The 27,901-nt window shown below is 43.6% G+C and overlaps 1 protein-coding gene across 3 annotated transcripts in view; it reads right to left on the bottom strand.

Moving 5' to 3' along the window:
• FER1L6 (fer-1 like family member 6) overlaps positions 1 to 27,901 on the bottom strand; it is a 274,276-nt gene that overhangs the window by 206,061 nt on the left and 40,314 nt on the right. The window contains exon 1 of one of the 3 annotated variants that reach the window (XM_073632224.1): positions 10,207 to 10,354. The exons of the other annotated variants lie outside the window; for them this stretch is intronic. Within the exon in view, the coding sequence (XP_073488325.1) occupies positions 10,207 to 10,241 (35 nt within the window). The 5' untranslated portion in view covers positions 10,242 to 10,354. Of the gene's footprint in view, positions 1 to 10,206; positions 10,355 to 27,901 lie in introns of those variants that run through there. 3 annotated transcript variants of the gene reach the window in all.

The raw sequence follows: 27,901 nt of genomic DNA, 5'->3' as shown, positions 1-27,901 counted from the left end.
TTTTATCCCTTTATAAACCTGCAAGTGCCAAAAATAGCCAATGATCTGCCAGAAATGCACTCAGCTCCTAAGTGCTATTGTATGCTGACAACATACAGCATTTTTGTATCCTGAGTGGTGTCAGCCCTGTCCAGTGTTTTCTGTTACCTACTCAACTACTCCCACTCTCAGAATTCAACAAAATAAAAGTTAATCATTCCGCAGTCCGAGATAATTAGAAAAGCTTGGTGAGATAACAAAAGAAGTGTGCAGAGGACACAGGACAGCTATGGATTTCTGACATGATCAACAGGTTTTATTTTATTTTAGTGTTTGTTAAATGAACAAACAAGAAGACTTGTATTATTCTGAATTACTCCCACAACTGTAAAATAATGAAAGGTAGCTCAGCTTTAAGCCCAAATCTAGTCCTTTTTTTTAAATTCAGGATAGAGAAGGGAAGGTCTCACCAGGCCTATAAGGAGTTCTGAAAGACAGGAGGTGGAGCTCCTGATCATTTGCTTTTGTGATTGAAATGTAAAGAAAGTAGTAGCGTGCTGCCACCTAGTGATAACGATATATATAAAATACACAGCTGCTGCAATCACCAAATGTGTTCCCACATCCACAGTAAATCAATAGTAAATTATGTGATCGCACTGCCTCAATACTACGGTAGAGTGATAATTAAAAAGTGACAATAAATTACTATAAATGTAAACATATCATGAAGATAAAGTGGCAATGCAAAATAAATCCATGAACAAATAAATAAGTAAATAATGCAAAAAAGTCTTATAATGTGAAATATGAATAATAAAACTTCTTAAAGCGGTGTTCCGCCCAAAAAAAAAAAATTAAAGCCAGCAGCTACACATACTGCAGCTGCTGGCTGTTAACAATAGGACACTTACCTGTCCTGGAGTCCAGTGATGTCGGCACAGCAGCTGATGTTTCCATCAGCTGTCGGGTGCTGCCGCCACCATTGCAAGTAAGGGTACCCAGCAGTGTAGCCTTATGGCTTCACGCTGGGAACCCTACTGTACATACGCAAGGCCCCGTTCCTCTCGCCTACTGGCCTGGTGACAGGGAGAGGAGGAGGGAGCCCCGAGGGGATGTCACAGGCCACGGCCCAGACTCCCGAAAGTGGGAACAGGATACCTGTCAAAGACAGGTATCCTGTCCCCCCTCCCCCCCCGAAAGGTGCCAATTGTGGCACTGGAGAGGGGGAGGAGACAAATGAGTGGAAGTTCCACTTTTGGGTGGAACTCCACTTTAAATAGTGCAATACAGAAAGTCTCTATTTCATAAGGAGATGACACCACAGTGTTTCAATAGTTTTCAACTTGTGCTCCTTTCACCAAGTGGAGTGCAAGCTCACCTTCATAATGGACCCCAAAGGGTCAGAAAAGCATAAAAGCAGATCAATCAGCTGGACCAAACTCTGATGCTCAGGTTCCCTAGTGACCAATGGGATTCCTTCTCCAAAATGGCTCCACACAGCTCACAAGTAGGTCATACGCAATAAACTGAAAAGACAGCCTCCAATAGTGCAGTATCCGGCTTAGTAAGCTCAACAAACTGCACAGAACCCACTTCATAAAATGCACTCACATTTATTTCATAAAGAAACAAGCAAGTAATAAAATCCAGCATCTCACGTTATCCAGTGAATAATCCCACCGCCAGGCTCAACCTCTACGTGTTATGCCACCAACACATGTGGCTTCTTCACTCTACCTTAGTATTGAGGCAGCGCGATCACATAATTTACTATTGATTTGCTTTTGTGATTGGCTGTCACAGCAGTCACCTGATCAGAAAACCCTCCCTCCAGCTCCAGATTGTTTACAGTGACTGGGAGATTTCTGTGACAGCTCGGTCAGTATGCTGGGAGCGTGCAGTGAGCTTGCACAGCAGTGGTGCACCATGGATACACCATGTAGGCATTAGGGCTAACATACCCTGCTGACATTGGTGGTTCGGAATAGTTCAAACACCTGTAAGGTACCCCTGCAAGGTTTTTATTACTTCCTGTGTCTCCACTGGGGAGATTTCTGTTAATTTCCTATCCCATTGGCAGACGATTTGATAAGCACGAAGTAGCATGAAATCTCTACAACAGAGACAGCCACAAACACATTTTGTTAGAGCGAGAAATCACCATCAGCTTTTTTTATTGCTCCTAACTTTCTAAACAAAGGGCCAGACTGTGGCCTTCAGACTTTAGGGAGGCCAGACTGTGGCCTTCAGACTTTAGGGAGGCCAGACTGTGGCCAGTGGGAGTAGAAAATGCCCCAGTGTCAGTGGAAGTAAACAATGATCCCTCATTGGTTTTAGACCCCTTTCACACTGGAGGGGTCTTTAGCATTAAAAATAGCGCCTGTAAAGCGCCTGAAAAATACCTAATCTGTAAGTCCAGTGTGAAAGCCGAGTGCTGGGTCAAAAAAAGTCTTGCAAGCAGTTTCTTTGAGGCGCTTTAGGAGCAGTGCATCAATGGGAAGCGCCTCCGAAGCTGTCACAGTGCTTTTGCAGGCGCTTTTAACCCTTTATTCGGCCAATCGCCTCTAAAATTACTTTACCGCTGATGCCCGGGCGCTGTCAGTGTGAAAGGGCTCTTAGTGGGAGTAATAGTACCCCATTGCTGGTATCAGAGGAAGCAGTGGTGCCCTATTTTTTATATCATTAACCACTTCCCGACTGGCTCACGTACACTTTTACGGCGGCAGGTTGTTTTCCCTGCGTGAATCGGTGTACCTGTACGTCCACTCCTTTAAGAGCCATAGCAGGTGGGGGACCCAATGCGCATGGCCGGCGGGCGCGATGTCAGGAGAGACAGACCTGTTGTTCCTAGTAATTAGGAACAGCGATATGTCTGCTCCTCCAATCAGTACACTGCCCCCACAGTTAGAAACACACAAGAGGGAACACATTTAACCCCTTGATCGCCTTCTAGTGTTAACCCCTTCCCTGCCAGTGACATTAGAGTTGAGTGAACGGTTCTGGCCGAGCAAAAGTTCGGCCCCAACATCACCTATTCTCCCGATCGGCGAACACCTGCGTTCTGAGTGATGCACAGTGCATTCTAGGGCCCTAATTGGATGGAGCCTTGCACCTGACACCTGGTCAAGTGCAAGGTTTTGCCAATTAGAACAGAGAGCACTGTCAGAGCCCTGATTGGACAAAGTGATGATGACATTGTCCAATCACGAGTCAGTGCTCATAGTCCTACCCCACACTATAAAAGCTTCCATGCCACAGGAAGCTTTTGCAGTGTGTTGGTGGAGTGAAGATAGATAGAGCAGGGCTCAGTTTGCTACTAGCAAGTTAGTGTGTTCACTTATTGTGACTCTGAGTGTAGAGTGTTAGTGTGGGGTGAGCAGTGGCGGCTGCAGCCTCACTGTGCCCATCAAACGCAGCCACTGTGCCCAACAATTGCCATGGCGGCCCGTGCACTGTGGGCGCACGGGCGCCGCCCCCCCATCCATGTGCCCGGCCCCTTTTAGGACGCTGGACGCATAGATTCCTATGGTGGGGGTGGGAAGGGGAGTTTTTTTTTGAGCACCTGATTCGAGCCAGAGGCTCTAATAGGCTTCAAAATAAGGTGGCCTCGGGGCACCGAGAGCGCGCCCGCTCCCACCCAATTCTGTGACGATAGCGAATTAATTTTTGCTGTTTTCACACTAACGTTCCTCCCCGCCAATCAGGAGGCATGGCATAAGACCTGTCTCCTGATTGGCCAAAGCGCCAGGCGTTCCGATTGGATGCCTGGCGCTTAGGAAGAGGAGACACGCGCTGGACTGGAGGTAGGATACCTCCACCGCTGCTGCTGCTTAGGTGGAGACACAGGAGCACGTGAAGAGGATACCCACAGCCTGGCGGTAAATGCCTGACCACCCACGGGGGGGGTCTGTCTGTCAGAGCCACGAGCCACAAGGGGGGGGGTGTTGTCATCAGAGCCAGGGCTGTTTTTCACTTTTTAGAGTTGCAAATACAAGCAGAATAAGAAGCCTGGTTGAAGTGAGAACAGTTCAGCCTTTCTGTGGACTGGGGTCAGCAGAGCCTGCAGTACGTTCACTTTGCAGCACAGAACACTTTGCAGACTCCATGGAGGGACTTTACTGTTCCATTTATGCAGGCACAACAGAAAACTGACAGGACAAGGACAGCAATGATCTGACAGCTTGGAGCTGCTCCCTGCACAAGGTAAAGCCGCGTACACACGGTCGGACTTTTCGACAACAAAGGTCCGACGGTCTTTCCGACGGACTTTCACCGGAGTTTCAACTGACTTTCTAACAACTGGACTTGCCTACACACGATCACACCAAAGTCCGACGGATTTGTACGTGTTGACGTACGACCGGACTAAAATAAGGACGTTGATAGCCAGTAGCCAATAGCTGCCCTAGCGTCAGTTTTCGTCTGTCGGACTAGCATACAGACGAGCAGATTTTTCAACCGGACTCAAGTCCATCGCAAAGATTTGAAGCATGTTCCAAATCTAAAGTCCGTCAGATTTTCGACCGAAAAAGTCTGCTGCAGGTCCGATAAAGCCCACACACGGTCGAATTGCCCGCCGAACTTGGTCCGTCGGACCAGTCCGGTCGAAAAGTCTGCTCATGTGTACGCTGCATAAGAGGCTCACACTGTCCCAGGTGGACAATACATAGTCCTGGGTGTAGAGTGAATTTTGTTTTGGGTACAGGGCAGGGCAGGAGATCAGGGGAAAAGCATAAAACAGCAATCACAGATAATAAATGGTGGCAGAATCTGTTGATTTAAATGGGACAGTCATTAGGGTATCAGGGTGTTTTCCTTGGAAGCGTGAGAGTCAACAGTGTTTTGCTAAAAGGAGCTACTTCCTTTAAAAGAGAGAAGACGCCTTTATACTGTATGCAGAGGGTGACTGCTTCACCCTAAAGAGTGTCTGCCACTGTTTATACCAGCTGTCTGTAAGGTGACACTGTGCTGTGTAATATACAGGTTAACTGGCTGTCTGTAGGGTAACACCGTGCTTTGTAATGTGCAGGTACTACCGGTTGTCTGTGGGGTAACACTGTGCTGTGTAATGCCTTTTTGAGTTAAAAAATAAGATAACAGTAAAGGTAGCCCAATGTTTTTTTATATTGTGAAAGATAATGTTACGCCAAGTAAATTGATACCCAACATGTCACGCTTCAAAATTGCACCTGCTCGTAGAATGGTGACAAATTTTGACCCTTAAAAATCTCCAAAAAAAGTTTTACAGGTTACCAGTTTTGAGTTACAGAAGAGGTCTAGTGCTAGAATTATTGTTCTCGCTCTAACAATCGCGACGATACCTCACGTGTGTGGTTTGAACACCGTTTTCATATGTGGGAGCAACTTAAGTATATGTTCGCTTCTGCGTGTGAGCTCGGCGGGACGAGGCGCTTTAAAAAAATAATTTTACTTTTCATTTTTACACCGACCTTTTAAAAAAAAAATTGGGTCACTTTTATTCCTATTACAAGTATGAAGAATGTAAGAATGTAAACATCCCTTGTAATAGAAAAAAAGCATGACAGGACCTCTTAAATGTGAGATCTGGGGTCAAAAAGACCTCAGATCTCACATTTACACTTGAATGCAATTAAAAAAAAATTTAAATAAATGTCTTTGCCCTTAAAGACCATTGGGCGGAAGGGACGATTGACGTTGCTTCCGTCATCCAATGGTATAGAGCCGAGTGGGGGGCCATCTTTTCCTCACTTGGCATTCAGCCTCACAGGGGAAAGGACGCGATCGTCTCCGCCGCTACCAACGGCTCTGGTAAGCGGCGGAGACGACCTGAGCGCGGAGCTGTTGAAGAGGATACTGAGGTTATAACAACGGTATTCCACTTCAAACAGCCGACGTACAATGACGGTGGATGGTCCTCAAGTGGTTAAAGTGCACCAAACACCACTTTTCATTCAAAAGTGCATCCAATCACACATTTCCCAGTTTCTATTAAATGTGGGTAATAAGTAGTCCAACATCAGGAAGAGCACATTTGTCTCTGTTTAGTGATGTTGCCCATGTTATCCAGCCACAGCAAGCAGAGGAGGTGGTGAACTGGCTTACTAAATCATCCTCATCCTCCCCATTGTCTATGACCCAAGCTGACACTAGTGCACAGTCCACCGCAGCTGCCAGAGCGGCTTATTTTGCCTCCTTGTCCACAGCTACTCCTGCCATAGCCCCAGCATTAGGCATGGAGGAGTCAGCTGAATTATTTGAACACAGCGTCAGCCACTTGCTTCTTGAGAATGCACAGTCATTACTTGATTCTGACGTTGTTTCTGAGGTAGAGAAAGGGAGCAACATGAGCCTACAGAGGGAAGAACACTGATAAACAAATTGGCAGTCATGTTCCCCCAGACGCAGCATATTGCCACGTTGGCTCCAGTGCAGATGTTGAGGTCACTGACGTGACTTGGCTGCCGGATAGAGCAGAGGAGGAAAGTGAGGGTGAGGCACAACCCCAACGAGGCAGCCATCATGGAAGAGTAGAGAGCAGCCATTGTATTCCATCACATTGTGGAGCTGTTATCTCCTGGCCCGCTTCCCACAGCTCAGCTGTGTGGGCCTTTTTTTTAGCACATGTGCAGCTGATCGCACTGCTGCAATTTGCGATCTCTGCTGCAAGCAGATCAAGCATAGCAAAAACACCAGCCATTTGGGTACCACATGCTTGACAAGGCATTTAACCTCCCACCACTCAGCCCAATGGTAAGAGCACCTGAAAGCCACTTAACAGGGACACAATTCTTCTCCTCCTCACTTCTCACTTTTCATGTCTACCCCCGCTATATCTCATGACCTCTCAGCAGCCTCTACTGACAGGAATGATGGTATAGTGAAGGGTGTCACAGGTCCTTGCAACATGTCTGCCAGCAGAACATCACCAGCTGTAGTATCGCAGGCAAATTTCTCTGCCCCAGCTTCTGCATCAAAAAATCAAACACTCCCTGACACCCACATAGCCAGATTCTAAAATCCAGCTTGTCCAAATAAAGAAAGCTTGCAGGGAAAATCAATTTAAATGTAATTTTATTTTCTTTATAAATGTCTGGTTTGCTGCAGCATGTTCTTTAAATGGTACAGATGCGCTACTTACAGGCAAACTAAGGGGACCCCCAAGCACTACATTTAAAGGGGTAGTAAACCCTCATGGTCTTTCATCTTAATGCATTCTATGCATTAAGGTGAAAAACCTCCTGTGGTGCTGCAGCCCCCCCCCCCCCGAGCCCCCATTTTACTTACCTGCCCCCGATCCTTTGCCAGGCGGGAACGAGCACACCAGCTCTAGCTGGTGTGTCATGCCCTAATTGGATAGATTGATAGCAGCGCAGCCATTGGCTCCCGCTGCTGTCAATCAAATCCAGTGATGCTACGCCGGGGGGCGGGGCCGAGTCCTGCATTCTGTGAATGGACACAGATGCAGGACTCAGGAGCGCGCCCGCACGGGTGTCCACCGTAGGAGAGAGCTTCTCCAACGTGGACACTCAATGCAGGGAGGAGCCAGGAGCACCGCTGAGGGACCCCAGAAAAGGATGTTCGGGGCCACTCTGTGCAAAACAAACTGCACAATGGAGGTAAGTATGACATGTTTGTTATTTAAAAAAAAAAATTAAGCTTTACAATCTCTTTAAAGGAATTTTTCATTTTTATTGTTTAACTTTAGGCATCAGTAAAATCACTGCTCCTTTACCACTTAAGGACTTGCCCCCTTAATGACCAGGCCATTTTTTTGCGATACGGCACTGCGCCGCTTTAACTGACAATTGCACGGTCGTGCGACGTTGTACCCAAACAAAATGTATGACTTTTTTTCCCCACAAATAGAGCTTTCTTTTGGTAGTATTTGATCACCTCTGCGGTTTTTCGTTTTTGCGCTATAAACAAAAAATTTTGGAAAAAAAAACTATATTTTTTACTTTTTACCATAATAAATATCCAAAAAAAAGAAAAAAAAAACAAATTTCTTCATCAGTTTAGGCCAATATGTATTCTACATATTTTTAGTTAAAAAAAAACCCCAAAAAACGCAATAGCATATATTGATTGTTTTGTACACAAGTTATAGTGTCTACAAAATAGGGGATATATTTATGGCATTTTTATTAATAATTTATTTTTTACTAGTAATGGCGGCAAACTGCAATTTTTAGCGGGACTGCAACATTGCGGTGGACAGATCGCACACTTTTGATACTTTTTTGGGACATTTATACAGCGATCAGAGCTAAAAATAGCCACTGATTACTGTATAAATGTCACCAGCAGGGAAGGGGTTAACACTAGGGGACGATCAAGGGGTTAATTGTTCCCTAGGGAGGTGTTTCTAATTGTGGGGGCAGTGTACTGACTGGGAGTAGAGAGTGATCACTAGGAACAGCAGATCTCTCTCTAGGCCCCTGACAGAATGGGGGATTTGTCTGTTTACATTGACAGATCCTTGTTCTGTCTCTCTCTGGAATGGTCGCTGGTCCCCGGCGGACATCGCGGCCGCCGACCACGCGTTTTTGGCTCCAGCGTCAAGCCGCCGGCGTGTGCCCCCTAGAGCTCTTAAAGGGGCCGACGTACAGCAACGGTGATTCGTGCAGCTGTGCCAACCAGTTCTAAACATACTGCGGCAGCTGGTCGGCAAGCGGTTAAAAACAATCTTTTTAAAAAAATTAAAAATTTGCAATGGTACATGTCCCACAGGGCAGTACCCGGGCCCCCATACTCTTTTTATGGCCAATAACTTTCATATAAGCCTTCAAAATGGGGACTTTTGATTTTTCAAGTTCGGGTCCCATAGTGTTCAATGGGGTTTGCAGTTTGGGTCCGAACTTTTGAGATGTTCGAGAGTTCTGGCAGAACCGAACCGGGGGGGGGGTGTTTGGCCCATCTCTACATCCCATCATTGGTTTCAGTGAGAGGAATGGTGTTCCTTTATTAGTGTCAGTTGTGGATGGAATAGTGTCCCAAGAGCCGGATAGAGGCAAGCAAAGGACCACATCTGGCCCCAGGGCCGCAGTTTGGAGACCACTGCCCTAACAGAAGAAAAGGTATGCCAAATTATCGATCCTTATAACATTTATTCTTGACCATGCGGTCAATATCTGGTGCATTTCGGGTGCAAAAAAAAAAACATCATCAGGGCTGAGCTTTTATTGAGGTTCCTGATAATGGACCATATAAAAACCTCCCAAAAGAATATCTTAAACTGGAAGCAGGTAGGGATAAATGGTTGTGTGATGGTATTGCCAGCCTATTGTTGGCCTTCCCCCCCCCCCCCTGCTAATCTTGTCCTTATGCCTCCTGAAAAAAAAAGTGAGAGAAGATCTCAATGGGCTCATCAACAAAAATTAAACCTTCCCCACTGAATTCAATAAAAAGAAAGTTGGAGTTGATTTTTAACAAGCTATAGAACATATTTTTCCTCATTCAATAAAGCACAAACCCCAGAAGTACAAATGTTTAGATGGGACCTAGGACCTAGGAAACAGTGATAAGGAAAAGTTCACATAAGGTCCATTTAGACCCCTGGAGCTCAAGCTGTGGCCTGATGGCCACATACAACCCTATGGTTGTCCAGCTCTCATACCCCACAGTGCAGTTTATTGCGGTGCAATATATTGTGAACAGCACCGAAATACATTACACTATAGCAAGAAGCCCACCACACTGCAAATGTTATGTATTGCAATACAGTATTAAAAAAAAGGTACATGTCTGATTTTTTTGTGCATTAGGTGTGGAACCGTCCCATTCAAAATGAAAAGTACACTCTAAAGCCAAACTTTTTTTTTTTTACACTCCCGTCAGTTTTTTGCTTTTTGTGTCTCATTGGCTGGATTTCCCCTTACTGTTCCGAAGACACAACAGGACATGAATGGAAATCTCTCTTACATCGTTGTTACTGGAAGAGGGGAACTCATTGGAAGATCTTGTTCTGGTTTCCTCTATAAAATAGAGAGGGTGGAATATGCCCAGTGAGGGATACAGACACTTCCTCACACTTTCCAAAGCCTAGTTATACTTGATCTTTGCTCCTCCTGATACTTGTGTGCCCCCCACTCATCACTCCTCAGGCCCAGAAGTGGCATATGAATGTCCATTCTGAATATACCCATAACTGGACCAACAAATGCAAATCCTTTCACAAAAAATCAACTATTTGTTTTTGGTGTGCTGGTCTTTCAACATAGGTAAACAAAGCCTGGGGCTCACCTGTGGCGATGCGGGCTGCTCTCAGCTGAGTCCATACTGTGCAAGGATGCTAGGAGGAAAATGCCATTGACCCGCAGAGAGCTCCTGTTGTCTCTGTACCTGTCTGCATATGGGATACTGCAGCTCCCTCCCAGATGTGACTTATCAGGTATGTAAACAGTGGCGAAGTACTGAAATCAGTCCACACAGTGCAAACAGTCCCTTCCCTAATGCCATTCCCATAAGTACATGTCCAGATTTCAACTTAACAATAAAAAAGCTTGCCCTGAGAACAAATATCATTCTGGTTATCAAAAGTTTATTTTAAAAATGATTTTAAAGGATGATTTCTCTCATAAAAGCTATTTCAGTTTCAAGAGGATAGCAGCAATCTACAACTATTTTAGTGTCATGCAAGCTCTTGTAGCATTTTTCTGGACCTTGCCTTATAGAAGTGAAGCACTACCCCAGTAGGAGTTGCCAATATTAGGGTTCCCCACTGCTTCACAGCCAGTCACACACATATCCCCCAACAGTCCCTGATTTTGAGGGACTGTCCCTGATTTGGAGCAATGTCTCTCTGTCCCTCATTCCTCCTCATTTGTCCCTCATTTTGGTCTGATCTATATAGATGTATATAAAATGCACTTTTAATCTATCAAAAAGTGTTTTCCAGCGCTAAACCTTTAATCTGATTTCTAAATTGCTGTATTTGTAAATTCCAAAAGCCAATATAATGGAATAGTAGTGGTAAAAAAAAGCACTTGAGGGTTTAACCAATCTTGTTTTTTTGTACAATTCTCCCTTAAGGAGGCGTGGCCAGGGGTGTGTCTTATGCCTGCATAATTTTGCTGATAGGTGTCCCTCATTCCCATCTCAAAAAGTTGGGAGGTATGCACACAGCATTTCGTTTTTGCATCCAGACTCAAAAAACAGTCTTTGGCATGTTTTTGTTGTTTTATGAGGGGATGATAACTTGTATGGGGTAAGGGATTTTGGGATGCCCAACTTAACAGCAACAACAAATCCAGGGACAATGTCCTCCCTATTTACAGCTTCCACTTCCTCCTGTACAAATCCTGCTGCTTTGCACAGCTCTGCTGGGTTCACTCCTTAGGAGCTAACAGTCTTTTTGTAAGCTTAACAACTGCCCATTACAGGCTAGAAACTCTCAGTTCCTCTGGAAAAGTAGCACATGTGGAGTAAACTGCATCCTGCAACTCCTTCTGCTTCCCTGGGGACACTTATCCCAGCTCTACTTCTGTAGAAAATGCTAGCCCACTTAAATGCCGCCAGCCCAACTGGCTGCTTCGTCTTCCCAGCCCTCCTGACTGACACTCTACCATACCTCCCAGCATTTTTAGATGGAAATGAGGGACACCTACTAGCAAATGTATGTAGGCATAGGACACGCCCCATGCCACACACCCTTAAAGGAGAATTAGCCCAAAAAAAAGGTTAATTAAATCCACAAGGGCTTTTTTTTTACCACTACTATTCCTTTATATTGGCTTTTAAAATTTACAAATGCAGCAATTTAGAATTTGGATGAAAGGTTTAGCACTGGAAAACACTTTTTGAAAGATAAAAAGTGCATTTTATATACACAACTATATAGATCAGACCAAAATGAGGGACAAATCAGGGGGAAAGAGGGACATTGCTCCAAATCAGGGACAGTCCCTCGAAATCAGGGACAGTTGGGAGCTATGCTCTACACCAGTCCTGCCCGACTGGCACACTGGAGACTTCCCAGGGCAAGGTTGGATGAAGACTTAAGCAAACCGCTGTCCTTAAGAGAGACCTGCTACAGCTGGAAGTCTCTCCCCTTGTCTGTCCCTGCACCGTGCTGATCAACTCACTCTGTCTCTTTTTGCTCCTGCCGCCTCTCAGGAAAGCTTTCCTCCAACTGCCTCCTGTGGTAGGATTCTTCCAGGCCAGCCACTGAGATAAAACCTTTCCCCGGCAGGGGTCCCTCAAGGGCCACCAACAGACTCCCTCAGCACCGCTTCTCCATATTCTACCCAACTCCCCTGCTGGCATGGCTCATCCAATATTTAAAGGCTCCTTGGTTCTCTGCCAGGCCCAATTCCTGGGGATAGCCAAAGGACTAGACATGTGCATTTGTTTTCCTCCGAATGCATTTTCGTCCGAATTTCAGGTATTTTCGTTATCGTTTTAACAAACGATAACGAAAGTGCAGAATCCGGAAAACGAAAGATCCGACATAAACAAATGCTTTATTTTCATTTTCGTTGCTACAACAGTTCGATATAGATAGGAGATTCGACATGATGATGACAATAACAATCTGTGTCCATCAAACCTGTGGTCGAATGTGCCTAACCTTAACTCTATTAGTCCAAGATTATTCTACATAGAGAGAAAAGATTTGACAGAGAGAAAAGATTCGACGTAGGGGAAAAAAGATTCGACGTAGGGGAAAAAAGATTCGACGTAGGGGAGAAAAGATTCGACGTAGGGGAGAAAAGATTCGACGTAGGGGAGAAAAGATTCGACGTAGGGGAGAAAAGATGAATAAAAATAATGATGTTGATGAATGTTATTGGCTGATTGTAACCAAAGAGGAGGAGCAGTAAAATAGCTAGAACTAAGTACACACGTACTTTGGCTTATGGTGTCTGTTGAAAGTTCTAAGAAGATTCGACGGAGCAGCTAAACAGTACAGTTTAGCTGCTCCGTCGAATCTTCTTTGAACATTCGACAGACACCATAAGCCTTCAATGACAGATTCGACCTTAATTTGGATTTCCGACGAATGCAACTTTTAACGAAAAACAAAATAAATAAAAACGAATTTCGGGAGTAACTAAATAAATTTATTTTTCAGACGAAAACGAAATTCCGAAACGAAATATTTCAGTGTGCACATGTCTACAAAGGACCTTCAAACATGCAGAGCTTCCCCATCTAGCCTCTGTCCACTAACTTCCAGATCATTCTCCAATATTCTACAACCGGGGGTGCCACAAGAGAGCTGCCTGGATGAGTCATCAAGCCCTAACTTCTAATAAAGCTGGAGCCAACAATATGGTGGCTCAGTCCGTCCCTGTCCCCTGCATTCCAGACTGGTCCCAGTGTCAGTTTGGCGGGGCACATGGGGGGGCACTGGATATTGTTGGGGGGGTCATGGCCCCCTCTGGCCCCTCCTAGTGACGCCACTGCTAATAACCCTGACCCAGATTCAGTGATTCCCTGGGCCAGACTATGGTTTGCCTGTACTACTGCTAGTAGCACACTAGAGGTTGCTACATAAGAATTTCAAATCCTTAAAGAAGATTTCCGCAATGAGGCTCATGATCCCTCTGGTGTTATTACTGGAGCATTCACTGCGTGGTGTAATAGCATTTTCCCTGGAGACACAGCAGCAGGAGGATGAAGACAACTTCCTATTGTCTCTGGACCAGTAAGATATTTTGCCCACTGCCCTCTCCCTGTGAGATAGAAGTAGCAGGGCCAGAGGAGGAATAATAGGAGGAGGGTCAGGGTGCTGCAAGAAAGGTTGTGCTGTTGGTGGTGGGGAGAAGGAGGGTTGGCAGTTCTGGTGGTGGTAGTTTGGAAATGAGATGTATAATTTATGCACCTTCAAAGCCCAAAGGAGCTCTTTGGATTTCGTGCCCCTCTATGCATCTAGGCTGTGAAAAAGTCTCACATATGTGGTATTCCCATACTCTGGAGACATAGCAGAATATGTTTTGAGGTGTAATTATAAGTATACTTATGCTTTGTGTGAGACTTAACTTAACATAACAACTTTGTGAAAGTAAAATTATATAATTTCTGCATTTTCCAAAACATTGTGACAAAAAACGACAACTTCAAAAAACTCACCATGCCTCTTAACTACTTAAGGACCGGAAGATTTGCCCCCTTAATGACCAGGCCGTTTTTTCTGATACGGCACTGCTTCGCTTTAACTGACAATTGCGCGGTCGTGTGACGGTGTACCCAAACAAAACTGTCCTTTTTTTCCCACAAATAGAGCTTTCTTTTGGTGGTATTTGATCACCACTGCGATTTTTTATTTTTTAACGATATAACCAAAAAAAGACTGACAATTTGAAAAAAAACAATATTTTTTACTTTTTGCTCTAATAAATATCCAAAAAAAATGTAAAAAAAAACTAAAGTTCTTCATCAACTTAGGCCAATATGTATTCTTCTACATATTTTTGGAAAAAATTATTGGTTTGGTTAAAAATTCTTTATTTTGGTCTCTTTGTATGTATGGATTACATCCCATTGGGGAGATGTTCCTTCACTTCCTGACCCAAACTGGAAGTGAGACGAAATCCTTGCAAATTAAGGGAAGCTCTTGGGGACCCCCAGCTCAGCAGAACTAATGTCCCCATTTGGAAGATTTCCCCTCTATTACTTTTCTGAGGACCACTCAAAATTTGGAATTTTCTTTTACATTCGCTTTACATGATAATGGAAAACAGGACAAATAGAGAGTTTGAATCTCCCTAATGGGGACACAGCAATAAAAACTGACAGGTGTTCTAATCCATCTCCACTCTATCCAAAATTAACAAACAAGTTTTGCCGTTAGTTATACTTTAACCAAATACCCACCTATTGGCCCTCCTAAGCATGCTTGCCATTGTTGAAAGACCATGGGTGCACTATGAGTTAAAAATACTCTCCTGGGCAAATCTGCACATAATTTGTGAATTTCAAACCCACAGGATTGGTCTGGAACCGATGGTAGTAGCGAACCTTTATGGACTATGCATACACTTTTATAAGTTTAATAGATTTTCTTACTTTTTATAGGAGACATATTTTATTCTTTCTATCACTAAACCGATCAGCTCCACCGGTCAGTTGATTTTAAGTATAACATTTTCATTCAAGCGTACCTTTATTTTAGATGTGTATGCTCACATGTGCTTTCATTTTTTTCCTTCCTCAGTGTGGACCCTGAACAAGGGAGACACACTGAAACGAGGGATTGGCTCCAATCCCTTGTTTATGTTTGCCTTTATATACTAATAAAGTGAGATTCTAACCAATGACAACATCCTTTCTGAGACGAAACGCACTGGTAGGGGCCTGTGACGTCACCACGCCCGCTGATTTACATGTTTGGTCTCTTATATACACCATTGTAAGTACCCGTCGTTTAATAACATTTTGGATTTTTAAGTGGTTTCATACGATGTGGTTTGTCCTTCTTCTCCCCTGTACTCTCTGAGGTTACATCTGGTTCTTGGTGATGGAGTAGATCAATCTTTATTGGTTGTATTCTCCATTATCTTAAGCGCTACAGATGTCTTATATGATAGCGGTCACTAGCACATTTTAGGGAGCCGGAGCTAATCACACAAGTTGCTCCTTACCTATCTCCACTTCAATATCTAAAGCAGTGTTTCGTAGTCAGGCCTTTGTTTTAATGGCTAATTGGGCCCCATTTGGACAATTTTACTTAGGGGTGTACTCACTTTTGTAGCCAGCTGTTTAGACATTAATGGCTGTTTGTTGAGTTATTTTGAGGGGACAGCAAATTTACACTGTTATACAAGCTGTACACTAACTAATTTACATTGTAGCAATGTGTCATTTCTTCAGTGTTGTCACATGAAAAGATATAATAAAATATTTACAAAAATGTGAGTGGTGTACTCACTCTTGTGAGATACTGTACATACAAACACATACATACACATACAAAAAAAATGTACACACACATACAAACACATGCATACACACATATAAACACATGTACACACATATATACAGCCAATTGCAGTACAGTACCTTCACTCACACAGCTGGGTACTGCACTTTAGGGGGCAGAAAGCACAGCACACACTTCCCTTCCCTTTGCTTTCACTTGGCAGAGTACATTCGCTGGCTGACCGAGCTCCATCACTGCCAAAGTAAAATTCAGCAGGGGGATCGAGAGTTCAGTCTCATCTGACAGCTTTTATCTACCAGGATGTCGCAGCACCTCTGAGGATCTTAGGTGGCACCCCAGGGTTCCATGGCATCCCGGTTGACATAGGCTGATCTAAAGTGATGTTCTCCCCTCTAACAGGGGGCCATTTTTGGCACAAGGACTGGTCCAGGATAATTAAAAGGAGCTCCTGTAAACCTCAAGAGTCATATAAAGCAAAGCCCATTTCACTCTTAAAAAAACACCAAGCACACCTTACTTTAGCCTTTTTATCGACTGCAACGCATTTCACTGAAAAAAAGCTCAATTTCAAAATCTAGTCAAAGTAAAAGACAATATAGTGCAGCGCTAAACCTACATGCATAAAGATACACTGGTATGTACCTCTAATTATGTGACATATGGTGACAAACTTCAACAATACAGTGACGTGCTGTGAATGGACAAAATAATGTCTCTAAAAGGTGTGACACCCTCACAGTCCATAAGAGGTGAGAAAGTGGGGAGTCTTCTCCAAAGCGAAGGGAATATCGGTGTCTTAGGGAAACTATGGACACTCGAGTGGGAAGGCGAACACAGGTAACAAAAACACTTCAATCTTCAAGAAGAAAAGATGGGTACTTTTACCGGATCCGTGGGACGCATCTGCCGTATAGCAGTGCGTCTGTAAGGCAAAGGAGGTAATTAACCAGGATATCCAACCAGATGATGTCCTCCAGATCTCAATCACCAATGGGGGGGTGGTTGTCTTGGACAGGCGGTGGATCTCCAGTACACCCGATCTCCGGTACCGGAACAAATCGATCAGAACCGAATGATTCTTGGTGGGCCCATGGAGGAAAAGAAAAAGGAACTCCACATAGTGTAGATCAAAAATTTAGGTTTTTAATGTCCAAAAACTGTACAAAATACAGGTGATCACGAGCAGATAAAAAGTATAAAATGGCAATGTGGGAAGCTGAAATAGCTGGCCCTACACGTTTTGACCTCACAGTCATCAACAGGGTCATAAAACAGCCTCCCCACATTGCACTTATATATAAACTGAACCAAATTGTAAGTGGGGTACAGTTTATATATAAATGCAATGTGGGGAGGCTGTTTTATGCCCCTGTTGATGACTGTGAGGTCGAAACGCGTAGGGCGAGCTATTTCAGCTTCCCACATTGCCATTTTTATACTTTTTATCTGCTTGTGATCACCTGTATTTTGTACGGTTTTTGGAAATTAAAAACCTCAATTTTTGATCTACACTATGTGGAGTTCCTTTTTCTTTTCCTCCATGGGCCCACCAAGAATCATTCGGTTCCGGTACCGGAGATCGGGTGTACTGGAGATCCACCGCCTTTCCAAGACAACCACCCCCCCATTGGTGATTGAGATCTGGAGGACATCATCTGGTTGGATATCCTGGTTAATTACCTCCTTTGCCTTACAGACGCACTGCTATACGGCAGATGCATCCCACGGATCCGGTAAAAGTACCCATCTTTTCTTCTTGAAGATTGAAGTGTTTTTGTTACCTGTGGTCGCCTTCCCACTCGAGTGTCCATAGTTTCCCTAAGACACCGATATCCCCTTCGCTTTGGAGAAGACTCCCCACTTTCTCACCTCATATGGACTGTGAGGGTGTCACACCTTTTAGAGACATTATTTTGTCCACTCACAGCACGTCACTGTATTGTTGAAGTTTGTCACCATATGTCACATATTTAGAGGTACATACCAGTGTATCTTTCTGCATGTAGGTTAACGCTGCACTATATTGTTTTATCATTTTGGGAACTTGGTTTGTTGTGTGCTAGCAGCTGTAGTTGTTCATAGTTTTTAGTTTGTTTCACTGGTAGCAGCATTTTCTTTTTATTGTAGTCAAAGTAAAAGCTCCCAAACTTTGTAATCCCCATTCTTTTAGCAAACAGAGTGTTGTCATCTCAGTCTAGGTCAGGGGCCTCCAAACTATGGCCCATGGGACAAATCAAGCCAGCTGAAAGATGTAAGAGGGGACTATTGACAGGGACCCTGATGTAAGGGGGCTCTGATGTAAGGAGGACTCTGATATAAGGGGGACTCTGATATAAGAGGGGACTTTGATGTGGAAGCTGATATAAGGGGGCTTTGATAGGGACTCTTATATACAGGAAACGCTGATGGAGTGAAGTTAATTTGGAATTTATTTGCTTTGTTTTACTGAACTTTTTGTGTTGTTCTAAAAAATATTGTGCTGATTACAAAGAACTCAAAGAAAAACTTAATTTATAAAACTGATTTGTTTTTGACCTGCGCATGTTTTTAAAATATACTGAAGTCCGGAGACCCCTGATCTAGGTGAAGTTACTAAACTGGAGTTCAGGGGCTGCTTTTTGTTTATAAAAGGTGGGACTTTTTGATGGCAGGAATTTATTCATGCAAACTTTTAAGGGTACTGAATGGTCCTGTTTCCCCACACCTATTTTGCAAGCATGCTTTGCAAAAGTTTATTCACAACAGTTAAATACATTGCTGAACTAAAATGTGCTTTATAAACTTTTCCAATGTATAATCCAGTAATACTGTATACAGGAACTGCACCACGTCATATTAATGCTCATGGTGTTACTGTACATGCATTGTGCCAAATTCTCTTGACCATTACACATGGTTCTCACAGTAATATACTCCACCTAGTCTTTATCTAGTAGGAGGGAGAACACCCACTGTACAAACACTAGCCTTTCTTTTCTTCCATGCCATTAGAGCTGTAAATCTTTTCTACTTTCACTCTGTTCTTTCTTCAGAATGTGTTTTAAAGAACCAACATCAGCCATATAAAGGAAAATAAGCTGCTCTGCAGAGTATCTGGTTTCCATATTTGTGAGTCTGTGTTTACATGTGTTTAACAGTCATTTACCACCATAGTTAACCACCTCAACTCCGGAAAGGTTTTCCTGACCAGAGCATTTTTAAAAAAAAATATACCACCAGCCGCCACTGAGTGTGTCTATGGGAATGTTTGACCATTCTTACGGAAGCATATTTGTGAAGTTAGGCACTGATGTGGACAAGAAGGCCTGGCTTGCAGTTTGCGCTCTAATTCATCCCAAAGGTGTTCTGTCGGGTTGAGGTCAGTCAAGTTCATCCACCGCAAACTCGCTCATCCATGACTTTATGGACCTTGCTTTGTGCACTGGTCCAAATCATTTGGTGGAGGAGGGATTATGGTGTGGGGTTGTTTTTCAGGGGTTGGGCTTGGCCCCTTATTTCCAGTGAAGAGAACTCTTAAAGTGGAAGTAAACCCTCCTATCATTTTCAGCTAAAGAAGCTGCCATCTTGGCCACTATTTAATCTTCAACTGCCATGATGCTGCACATGTGATCAGTTATGACACCAGCCATTGGATGGTTTGATAGTTTGGTTGAGAGCACAACCAATGTGACAGTTACATTCCCGGCATGTGCCGGAAATTTAACTGTTTTATGAAACTAATAAATCGATGGGTTTACTTCCGCTTTAAGGCATCAGCATACCAAGACATATTGGTATATTGGACAATTTCATGCTCCCAACTTTGTGGGAACAGTTTGGGGTTGGCCCTTCTTGTTCCAACATGGCTGCTCACCAGTGCACAAAGCAAGGTCCATAAAGACATGGATGAGCAAGTTTGGGGTGGAGGAACTTCACTGGCCTGCACAGAGTACTGACCTCAACCCGATAGAACACCTTTGGGATGAATTGGAGTGCAGACTTCTCTCCAACATCAGTGCCTGACCCCACAAATGCGCTTCTGGAAGAATGATCAAACATTCCCAAAGACACACTCCTAAACCTTGTGGACCGCCTTCCCAGAAGCGTTGAAGCTGTTATAACTGTAAAGGGTGGGCCAAATCAATATTGAACACTATGGACTAAGACTGCGATGCCATTAAAGTTCATGTGCGTGTAAAGGTAGGCATCCCAATGTTTTTGTTAAGATAGTACATATTTGAAAATGCAAGGACAGTATAAATTCCCCCCCAAATTACCCTTTTTTGCAAAGTAGACAGTCTGAGGCATTTAGTAAGAGGCACAGTGAGTTTTTTAAAGTTGTAATTTTTTGTCACAGTTTTTTTTTAAATCCACAAAGGAATGGCTCAAAAAGAAGAAATAGAGAAATTATGTACTGCACCAGTCAAAGCGTTGATTTGGGTCTCACTGACATTTTGTAGAAGACCAACAAACATCTTGCAACTCAAGCAATTTTGCATGGAGAAGTGGTCAAAAAGTTTAGAGACCGGTAAGCAATTATACAAAATCAAGAAGTTGGTTCTGCTAAAGGGGGCAATACCCCATTCTGATGCCAAGGGTGTACTTACTTCTTCCACAGTATACCATTACATCTATTATATATTTTTGTTGAATAAATGTGTAAACAGGTTGAAATGCTGGTTAGTGAGACAGTTGGTGCCCTAGCCCAGAGGGAAACCGTTAATTTGTTAAACGCACTTTCTACTGAGCTCTGCTTCATTCCCTATGCTGATAATAAAAGAGGGGAAGGCTCTGCCCAGTCAGACAGTCTGCATGGGGAGAACACTAAGTCAAGACACAGCATGTAATCTTCAGCCACATCACAGAGCTGCTGCAGGTCCCAGAGAGAGCCTCGCCTTCCTCTAGGAATCTTCCACATGGCTGGGGAATGCTGGGACTTACTGTCCTCCCTGAAGAACACCAGCTCTGAAGTCTGCTGCTGTGGACTCTGCTGTGTATGGACACTTGCCTGTGCAGGTACACTGGGGCAGCCACAAGCCTGAGTTACAAATTAGTTTAGGGGAAAGACCGTGCACTTTGCTCTAGAACTGTTATGCTGAGAGCTACTTTCCAGTAAAGCTTTTGAGTGAAACTCCAGTCTCAGAAGCATCAGCCTCAAGGATAAAAGGTAACGTAGGATCAGGATGTGCCAACACAGGAGCAGAAACAAAGGCAGCCTTGAGACTCTCAAAGGCCTTAATGGACTCCGGACACCAACGCTGTGGGTTACCGTCCTTTCTGGTCATATCAGTCAGGGGCTTGACCAGAGACGAGAAGTTACGAATAAACTTCCGATAATTGTTGACAAAGCCAAGAAAACTCTGCAGAGGACATAAACCCATGGTCAGGGTCACTGTAGGACTGCTGAAAGTTTCTCTGGTCCATCGAAAAACCAGCAGTGAAAATGACATAAGCCAGGAATTTAACCTGTTCACGATAGAATTCGCACTTCTCCAATTTACAGTAGAGATTGTTCTCTCCGGTTCTGAAGCACACAACAGACATCTGTGTGGTGGCTCTCCAGGGACTTGGAAAAAATGAGGATATCGTTGAGATAAACCACCACACATAACTGCAATAAATCTCGGAGGACATCGTTAATGAATTAATGGAAAACTGCCGGGGCGTAACAAGGGCCAAAAGGCATTATGAGATACTCATAATGGCCTGTTCTGATATTAAACGCAGTTTTCCACTCGTCGCCCTCCTTAATCCTCATGAGATTGTATGCCCCTCTCAAATCAAGCTTCGTGAAAACCATTGCTCCCTTGAGACGGTCAAATAACTCCGTAATCAACGGAATTGGATAGGCATTCTTAAACGTGATACGATTGAGACCCCTATAATCAATGCAAGGTCTCAGTTCACCACTCTTCTTCTTCACAAAGAGGAAACCAGCACCAGCAGGAGATGAGGATTTGCGGATGAAACCTGGAGAAAGTGCGTCTGCAACATACTCCTCCATGGCCTTATCCTCCAAATCCGACAAAGGGTAAACCTGGCCACGAGGGGGTATGGCACCAGGTTGAAAGTCAATTGCACAATCATACGACCGGTGTGGAGGTAAACTACCGGCTTGACCTTTGTCAAAGACATCGCTAAAATCGCGGTACTCCTCCGGCAGGGAGGAGAGTGAAGAGGTGCACAGGACCTTGGTTACCTTCTGGAAGCATGTCTTACTGCATTGTGGTGACCAGGAGAGAATCTCAGCACAGCTCAGAGGGGTGTGCTTCTGTAACCAAGGATAACCAATAACCAGCGGAAACTTAGGTGAGGAAATAACTTGGAATTGGATTATCTCATGGTTAAGAGCCCCTACGACCATGGACAATGGAACAGTCTCATGAGCCACATGGGCAGGCTGTAGAGGTCTTCCGTCAAGAGCCTCAATGGCAAGTGGAGTGTCACGCAGCTGCAGCGGAATCAAGTGCTTCGATACAAAGGCAGCATCAATTAACAGGCCTGCAGCCCCAGAGTCGATTAGAGCCTGTATCTTGACGGACGACTCAGCCCAAGAAAGGGTAACCGAAATCAGGGGCTTATCCTTCTGGATAACTGGGGATGAAACAACGCCACCTAAGGTCTGTCCGTGACAGGACCTCAAGGTTTCGGCGTTCCCTGGACGGGTAGGACAAGACTTCAAAAAGTGACCTGCCTGGCCACAATAAAGGCACAATCTCTCCCTCCTCCTAAGGGTTCTCTCATCCGCAGAGAGATGAACCCAAGTGCATGGGTTCATCTTCACAGACCGACTCGGTACCAGGAGGCATGGGAGGTGTTGGATAGCAACATGGTTTACTATCTTACTTCTGGTATTTCACTTCCTGGTTGACACAGCCAGGTAGGAATGGAACACTTCAAAGCTTTGTAATCAGAAGAACAATGGCTTGGCTCAAGCCCACCTGCTGTGATATGTGTGATTACAGGCTTCAAAGAGAGGGAGGCAAGGGTGGGACTGCAAAGTTCGAAGACAAATGTACAGGAGGCTTCCGCAAGCGCTCCTTAAAAGGGAGTCTTTCTCTGAGTCTGGAGTCAATGAGGATGGCAAACGAGATCCACCTCTCTAGCTCAGTGGGTATATCTCGGGCTGCTATCTCATCCTTGATGGTATCGGAGATACCATGAAAAAAAGCAGCCACGAGGGTCTCATTGTTCCAAGCAACCTTTGCTGCCAGAGTACGGAATTCAATGGCGTAATCGGCAACAGTTCTTGTACTCTGTCTGATAGACATGAGGCACTTGGCAGCAGAAGCAGAAGAAGTCACAAACTCAGGGTAACTCAAGACAACAGGTTTGTGCGTCTCCCATAGAGGGTTTGCCCAGGCCAAGGCTCTTTCAGAAAGCAAAGATATCACGAAACCTACTTTGCTTCTGTCAGTGGGAAACGCCTGGGGCAGCATCTCAAAGTATATCTCAACCTGGTTGAAAAACCCTCTGCATTGGACTGCATCACCCCCAAATCGCTGGGGAAGTGGAGCGGAACCAGACATACCTCTTATAGAGGTAATACTCAAGGTGCCTGCACAGAGACTGGAGCAGCAGCAGGGAGGGCCTGCAACACAGGTTGTACTGGAGCAGCCACAGTGGGAGATTCCAGGTGAGCCGTGCGACTCAGGAGCGTTTTTTAACGCCATAGCAAACTGATCCATGCAGTGATCCTGCTCATCCAATCTGGAAAAAATATTACCAACAAGTGGATTGACTGCATCTTCTGAATTCATGGCCTTCCCCTACTGTCAGAAATCATGAATCAGACAGACAGAAGTACAGTTAAATTACACTTGTTTAATAACAATAAAAAAAGGTAAACAGAGTAAACGTAGTCAAAACATAGCCAGAGTTCAGGAACTGGAACAGATAGACAGACAAGCCAAAATGTCAGGGAGCCAGAGATGAGCGTAGTAGAACAGCAAGCAGGATCTGGAGCCAGAAGGAATGTCAGCCAAGCAAGTCTTTAACAGGAACACAGGGGAGCGTCTCTAGAGATGTGACCAAGGCGAAGGCAGAGATCATCTGGACTGGACGGCTTAAGTAGGCAGGAATGACGAGCAGGATATCATCAACAGGTGAGTCACTGTGGTAAGATAGGAGCTGGCAATTAGCCGACAGCTGAGCGGCCAGCTTTGAGAAGGAAGGGCTAAGCCCAGCCCGGACACAACTGAAGACAGCTGAAGTTGGAGCCTGGCAAGGGATCAGAAAAGAGGAAATCCAGTCCTTGGTAATGTCCATGGGTTCCAGACTTCGAGCAGTCATTGCCAGTAAAGGATTCTCAACAAAATATTAAAAATTAACATTTTATTTATGATTATCTTCATTTGTCCAATTACATTTGAGCCCCTGAAAATGGAGGGGCTGTGTATAAAAATGGTTGCAGTTCCTAAAATTTGTACTTGATATTTATGTTCAACCCCTTGAATTAAAGCTGAAAGTCTGCACTTCAAATTCATTTGGATTGTTTCCTTTTCATTTTATTCTGGTGGCACACAGAGCCAAAAGTGTGAAAATTGTGCCTGTGCCAAATATATATGGACCTAACTATATATATACAGTATATACAGTATATATATAGATATATTTACCTCTAAAACCTCAGAAAGCTAAACACTGAATAATTCAGTCTACGCATGTCACAGTTCTTCCACTTCTTCAGGACTGAAAGTGGAGGTCCATCCTGAAAAAAAAATTGCATAAAAAAAAATCTAAAAAAATGGAGGAAAAAAAAAAACTTTTTTTTAACTTACGTGAAATGGCTGTTGCTAGGCAGTCTTCCTAATCTGCCTCTTCCTACGCCACGGTGACCTCCAGTCTTCTCCTCCCTGCGTTATCTTCTGGGGAATGGGGCGCGGTGTGTTATGGGAACTGTGTGTGTCCCACAACACATCGCGTCCCATTCACAAAGTGCTGCGCGACTCGCGCATGGGCAGTAGGAAACGGGCAGTGAAGCCATAAGGCTCCACTGCCTGTTTCCTTTAGTTAGGATGGCGGTGCCGGCACCCGAGAGCCGAGGGACGGATCGGCCTCGGGCAGCCGACATCGCGGGCACCCAGGACAGGTAAGTGTGCTTATTTAAAGTCAGCAGCTACAGTGTTTGTAGCTGCTGACTTTTAAATTTTTTTCCCTACTGTCCTATATGTTATGTACTGTCCTACTGTCCTATATCACCTGGTGAGGGAGAAAAGAAAGCAAGGCAACACAAGAAAGGGACAAAAAAAATATTTTATATATATATATATATATATATATATATATATATATATATATATATATATATATATATATGTGTGTGTGTGTGTGTGTGTGTGTGTGTGTTGCCTTGCTTTCTTTTCTCCCTCACCAGGTGATATAGGACAGTAGGACAGTACATAACATTTTCCACTAAGTGGGTATATTGATGTATAAGGTATTTATGTGAATTAATGTTGTTATTCTTTGTAGATGGATTCTCATTTTTCATTATGTATAAGAAAGCCTCTACTTCAGTCCTGAAGAAGTGGAAGAACTGTGAAATGTGTAGACTGAATTATTCAATGTTTAGCTTTCTGAGGTTTTAGAGATAAATATATATTTTATTAAGTCAAATTTACCTGAGGTTTTAATTCACACATATTAACTGCTGTAATGAGGAGAATCCATTTTCTTGGATATGATTGGGGAAGTTTTTAATGTTTTGTATACAATAAATGTTTAGTATTTTATCTGTGAATGTTTCTCTATTTATCATTGTGAATGTTTCTCTATTTATCATTATAAGATATTTCTAGGAGAGCATATTTAAAGAATATTTCTAGGAGAGCATATTTAAAGACCCACATACAGTGTATTATATATAGTATATATAGATTCAAATTAAATTTTTCACTGATCCCACATACATATACTGTAAATATTTAGATTTTAAATTACTATCTAGATGGTATCCTGACCCAAACAGGTTTTGCCACATATGGACTCAATTATCCTTCAAGATGCTGTTGTGGTTGTCCAGATCCTGGCACTCGCCTCCAAATTTCTTGGCAATACCAAAATCTGTAGTTAAGTCTTCCAGCTTTTTGCGGTATTTTTTTTTCTTTACAAGTTGTTTGTTCAAGACCCTTCAGAGTTATTGCTTTTGTTGTTTATTAAATCAGAAGCAATCACTCTGCACCAATTTATGTTCAAGTCTGATATGTATTCCAGCTGTTCCAGCCTTAAATTCCATGAAATAAAGAAGAGTAATTGGTGCAGAATGATAGCCTCTGTTTTGGAAAAAAAACAGAAGCAAACATTCTGCACCAATTTAAGCTTATGATATATGTTCTCATTCCTAAAAAACAAAGTTTTGCAAAGGCTTAGAAATCTCCCATCCTTAACTTCCATGAAATAAAACATTAGGGCTTCTGATCTATGGTCAACACGAGAACAGCACAACTGAATGATCCCATGGCAAAATGTGATAGCATATTAGCATAAATAACTAACTTTGTCACCCAACTTTGATCACTAGCTCCTCTATAGGATTTTATTTAACATACCTTGACCTCACTCCCAGTTGGCTCCCCTCCAAACTTCCCCTCTATCTTTATCCTGCCTCCCCCTCCCAAATTCTTCCACTTTCCTTTTCTTTATATTCTCTTACTTATTTCCAGATACGCCAGTCTGGATTACAACATGCCACCACTGCCTCATCCTTTGTCTATTGGGTAGTCAGTTATCCTTTAGGTTGCACCTACATGTGACGCTTACTTAATATTCCTCATGACTCCATTAAACTGCATCTGTTCTAAAGTCCAACTGTAATTAGACAATCATGATATTGCACTACCTATTACCTCCATCAATGTAACTCTGTGACATAAAAAACTTCATTTTTGCACTTATACAGTAAAGGTAACATGCCTTGGTAGTATGTTGATTTCTCCCTGTTATTTACATTTATGTACCTTAAATATTTCAATAAACACTTTTGCCCCGTACACACGGTCGGATTTTCCGACGGAAAATGTGTGATAGGACCTTGTTGTTGGAAATTCTGACCGTGTGTGGGCTCCATCACACATTTTCCATCGGATTTTCTGACACACAAAGTTTGAGAGCAGGATATAAAATTTTCCGACAACAAAATCCGTTGTCAGAAATTCCGATCGTGTGTACAGAAATCCGACGGACAAAGTGCCACGCATGCTCAGAATAAATAAAGAGATGAAAGCTATTGGCCACTGCCCCGTTTATAGTCCCGACGTACGTGTTTTACGTCACCGCGTTCAGAACGATCGGATTTTCCGACAACTTTGTGTGACCGTGAGTATGCAAGAGAACATCCGTCGGAAAAAATCCTAGGATTTTGTTGTCAGAATGTCCGAACAAAGTCCGACCGTGTGTACGGGGCATTAATATTGAAATATTGTCTTTTTCTCTGTCTGGTATTTTAAATTACGCAAGTTGCAGTAGAAGTAAGCTATGGTAGATGGAGCAGAGCCTATAGGAAAGGACACTGTTAAAAGTTAATTTTAGAGTTGACTCTTTAAAATAATACAGATTTCCTTGGAACATATGAATGTACTTTGGTGTGTGCTCTCAAACACCCCACTGATGACACATGCTCACGCAGTGTCATGCAGTAAATTACAACGCCAAAACTGAAATCAAACACATCTACAGTAAGTGTACTGATAGGAGTGTTATAAGGTGTGCCCCAGTGTGACCCAACATGGCATCTTCCTGCAACAATGCACCTCACTGAAAGAGTAACACAGCAGAAGGTGACATTTTTTGGGTAATTCAGGAATTTGGGCAAGTTAACTTATTTTACCCATAGTTGCAGAAACATATCTAACAATGTCGGCTCTATTCACATCAGTGTGATTTCAGAGTCCCTCTTGGCACCCCTGTGTCAGTGAGCAGCTGGGAGGCAGTGCTGACAATGGAGGAGGGGGGGGGTCCAATGGAAGACAGCAGGTGACGTCACAGCAATGGGAATTCAGCCCCCTTGTCAAGCCACAGGGGAGCCACGGCTTAGTGGTCACATGACTGCACCAAAGCAGATAAAAAAGGTATTTA

The sequence above is a fragment of the Aquarana catesbeiana genome, linkage group LG05, assembly GCF_042186555.1.
Source record: "Aquarana catesbeiana isolate 2022-GZ linkage group LG05, ASM4218655v1, whole genome shotgun sequence".
NCBI classification, from domain to species: Eukaryota; Metazoa; Chordata; class Amphibia; order Anura; family Ranidae; genus Aquarana; species Aquarana catesbeiana.
The sequence above is the reverse complement of the archived record's forward strand: the minus strand, read 5'-3'. Positions and strand labels throughout refer to the sequence as shown.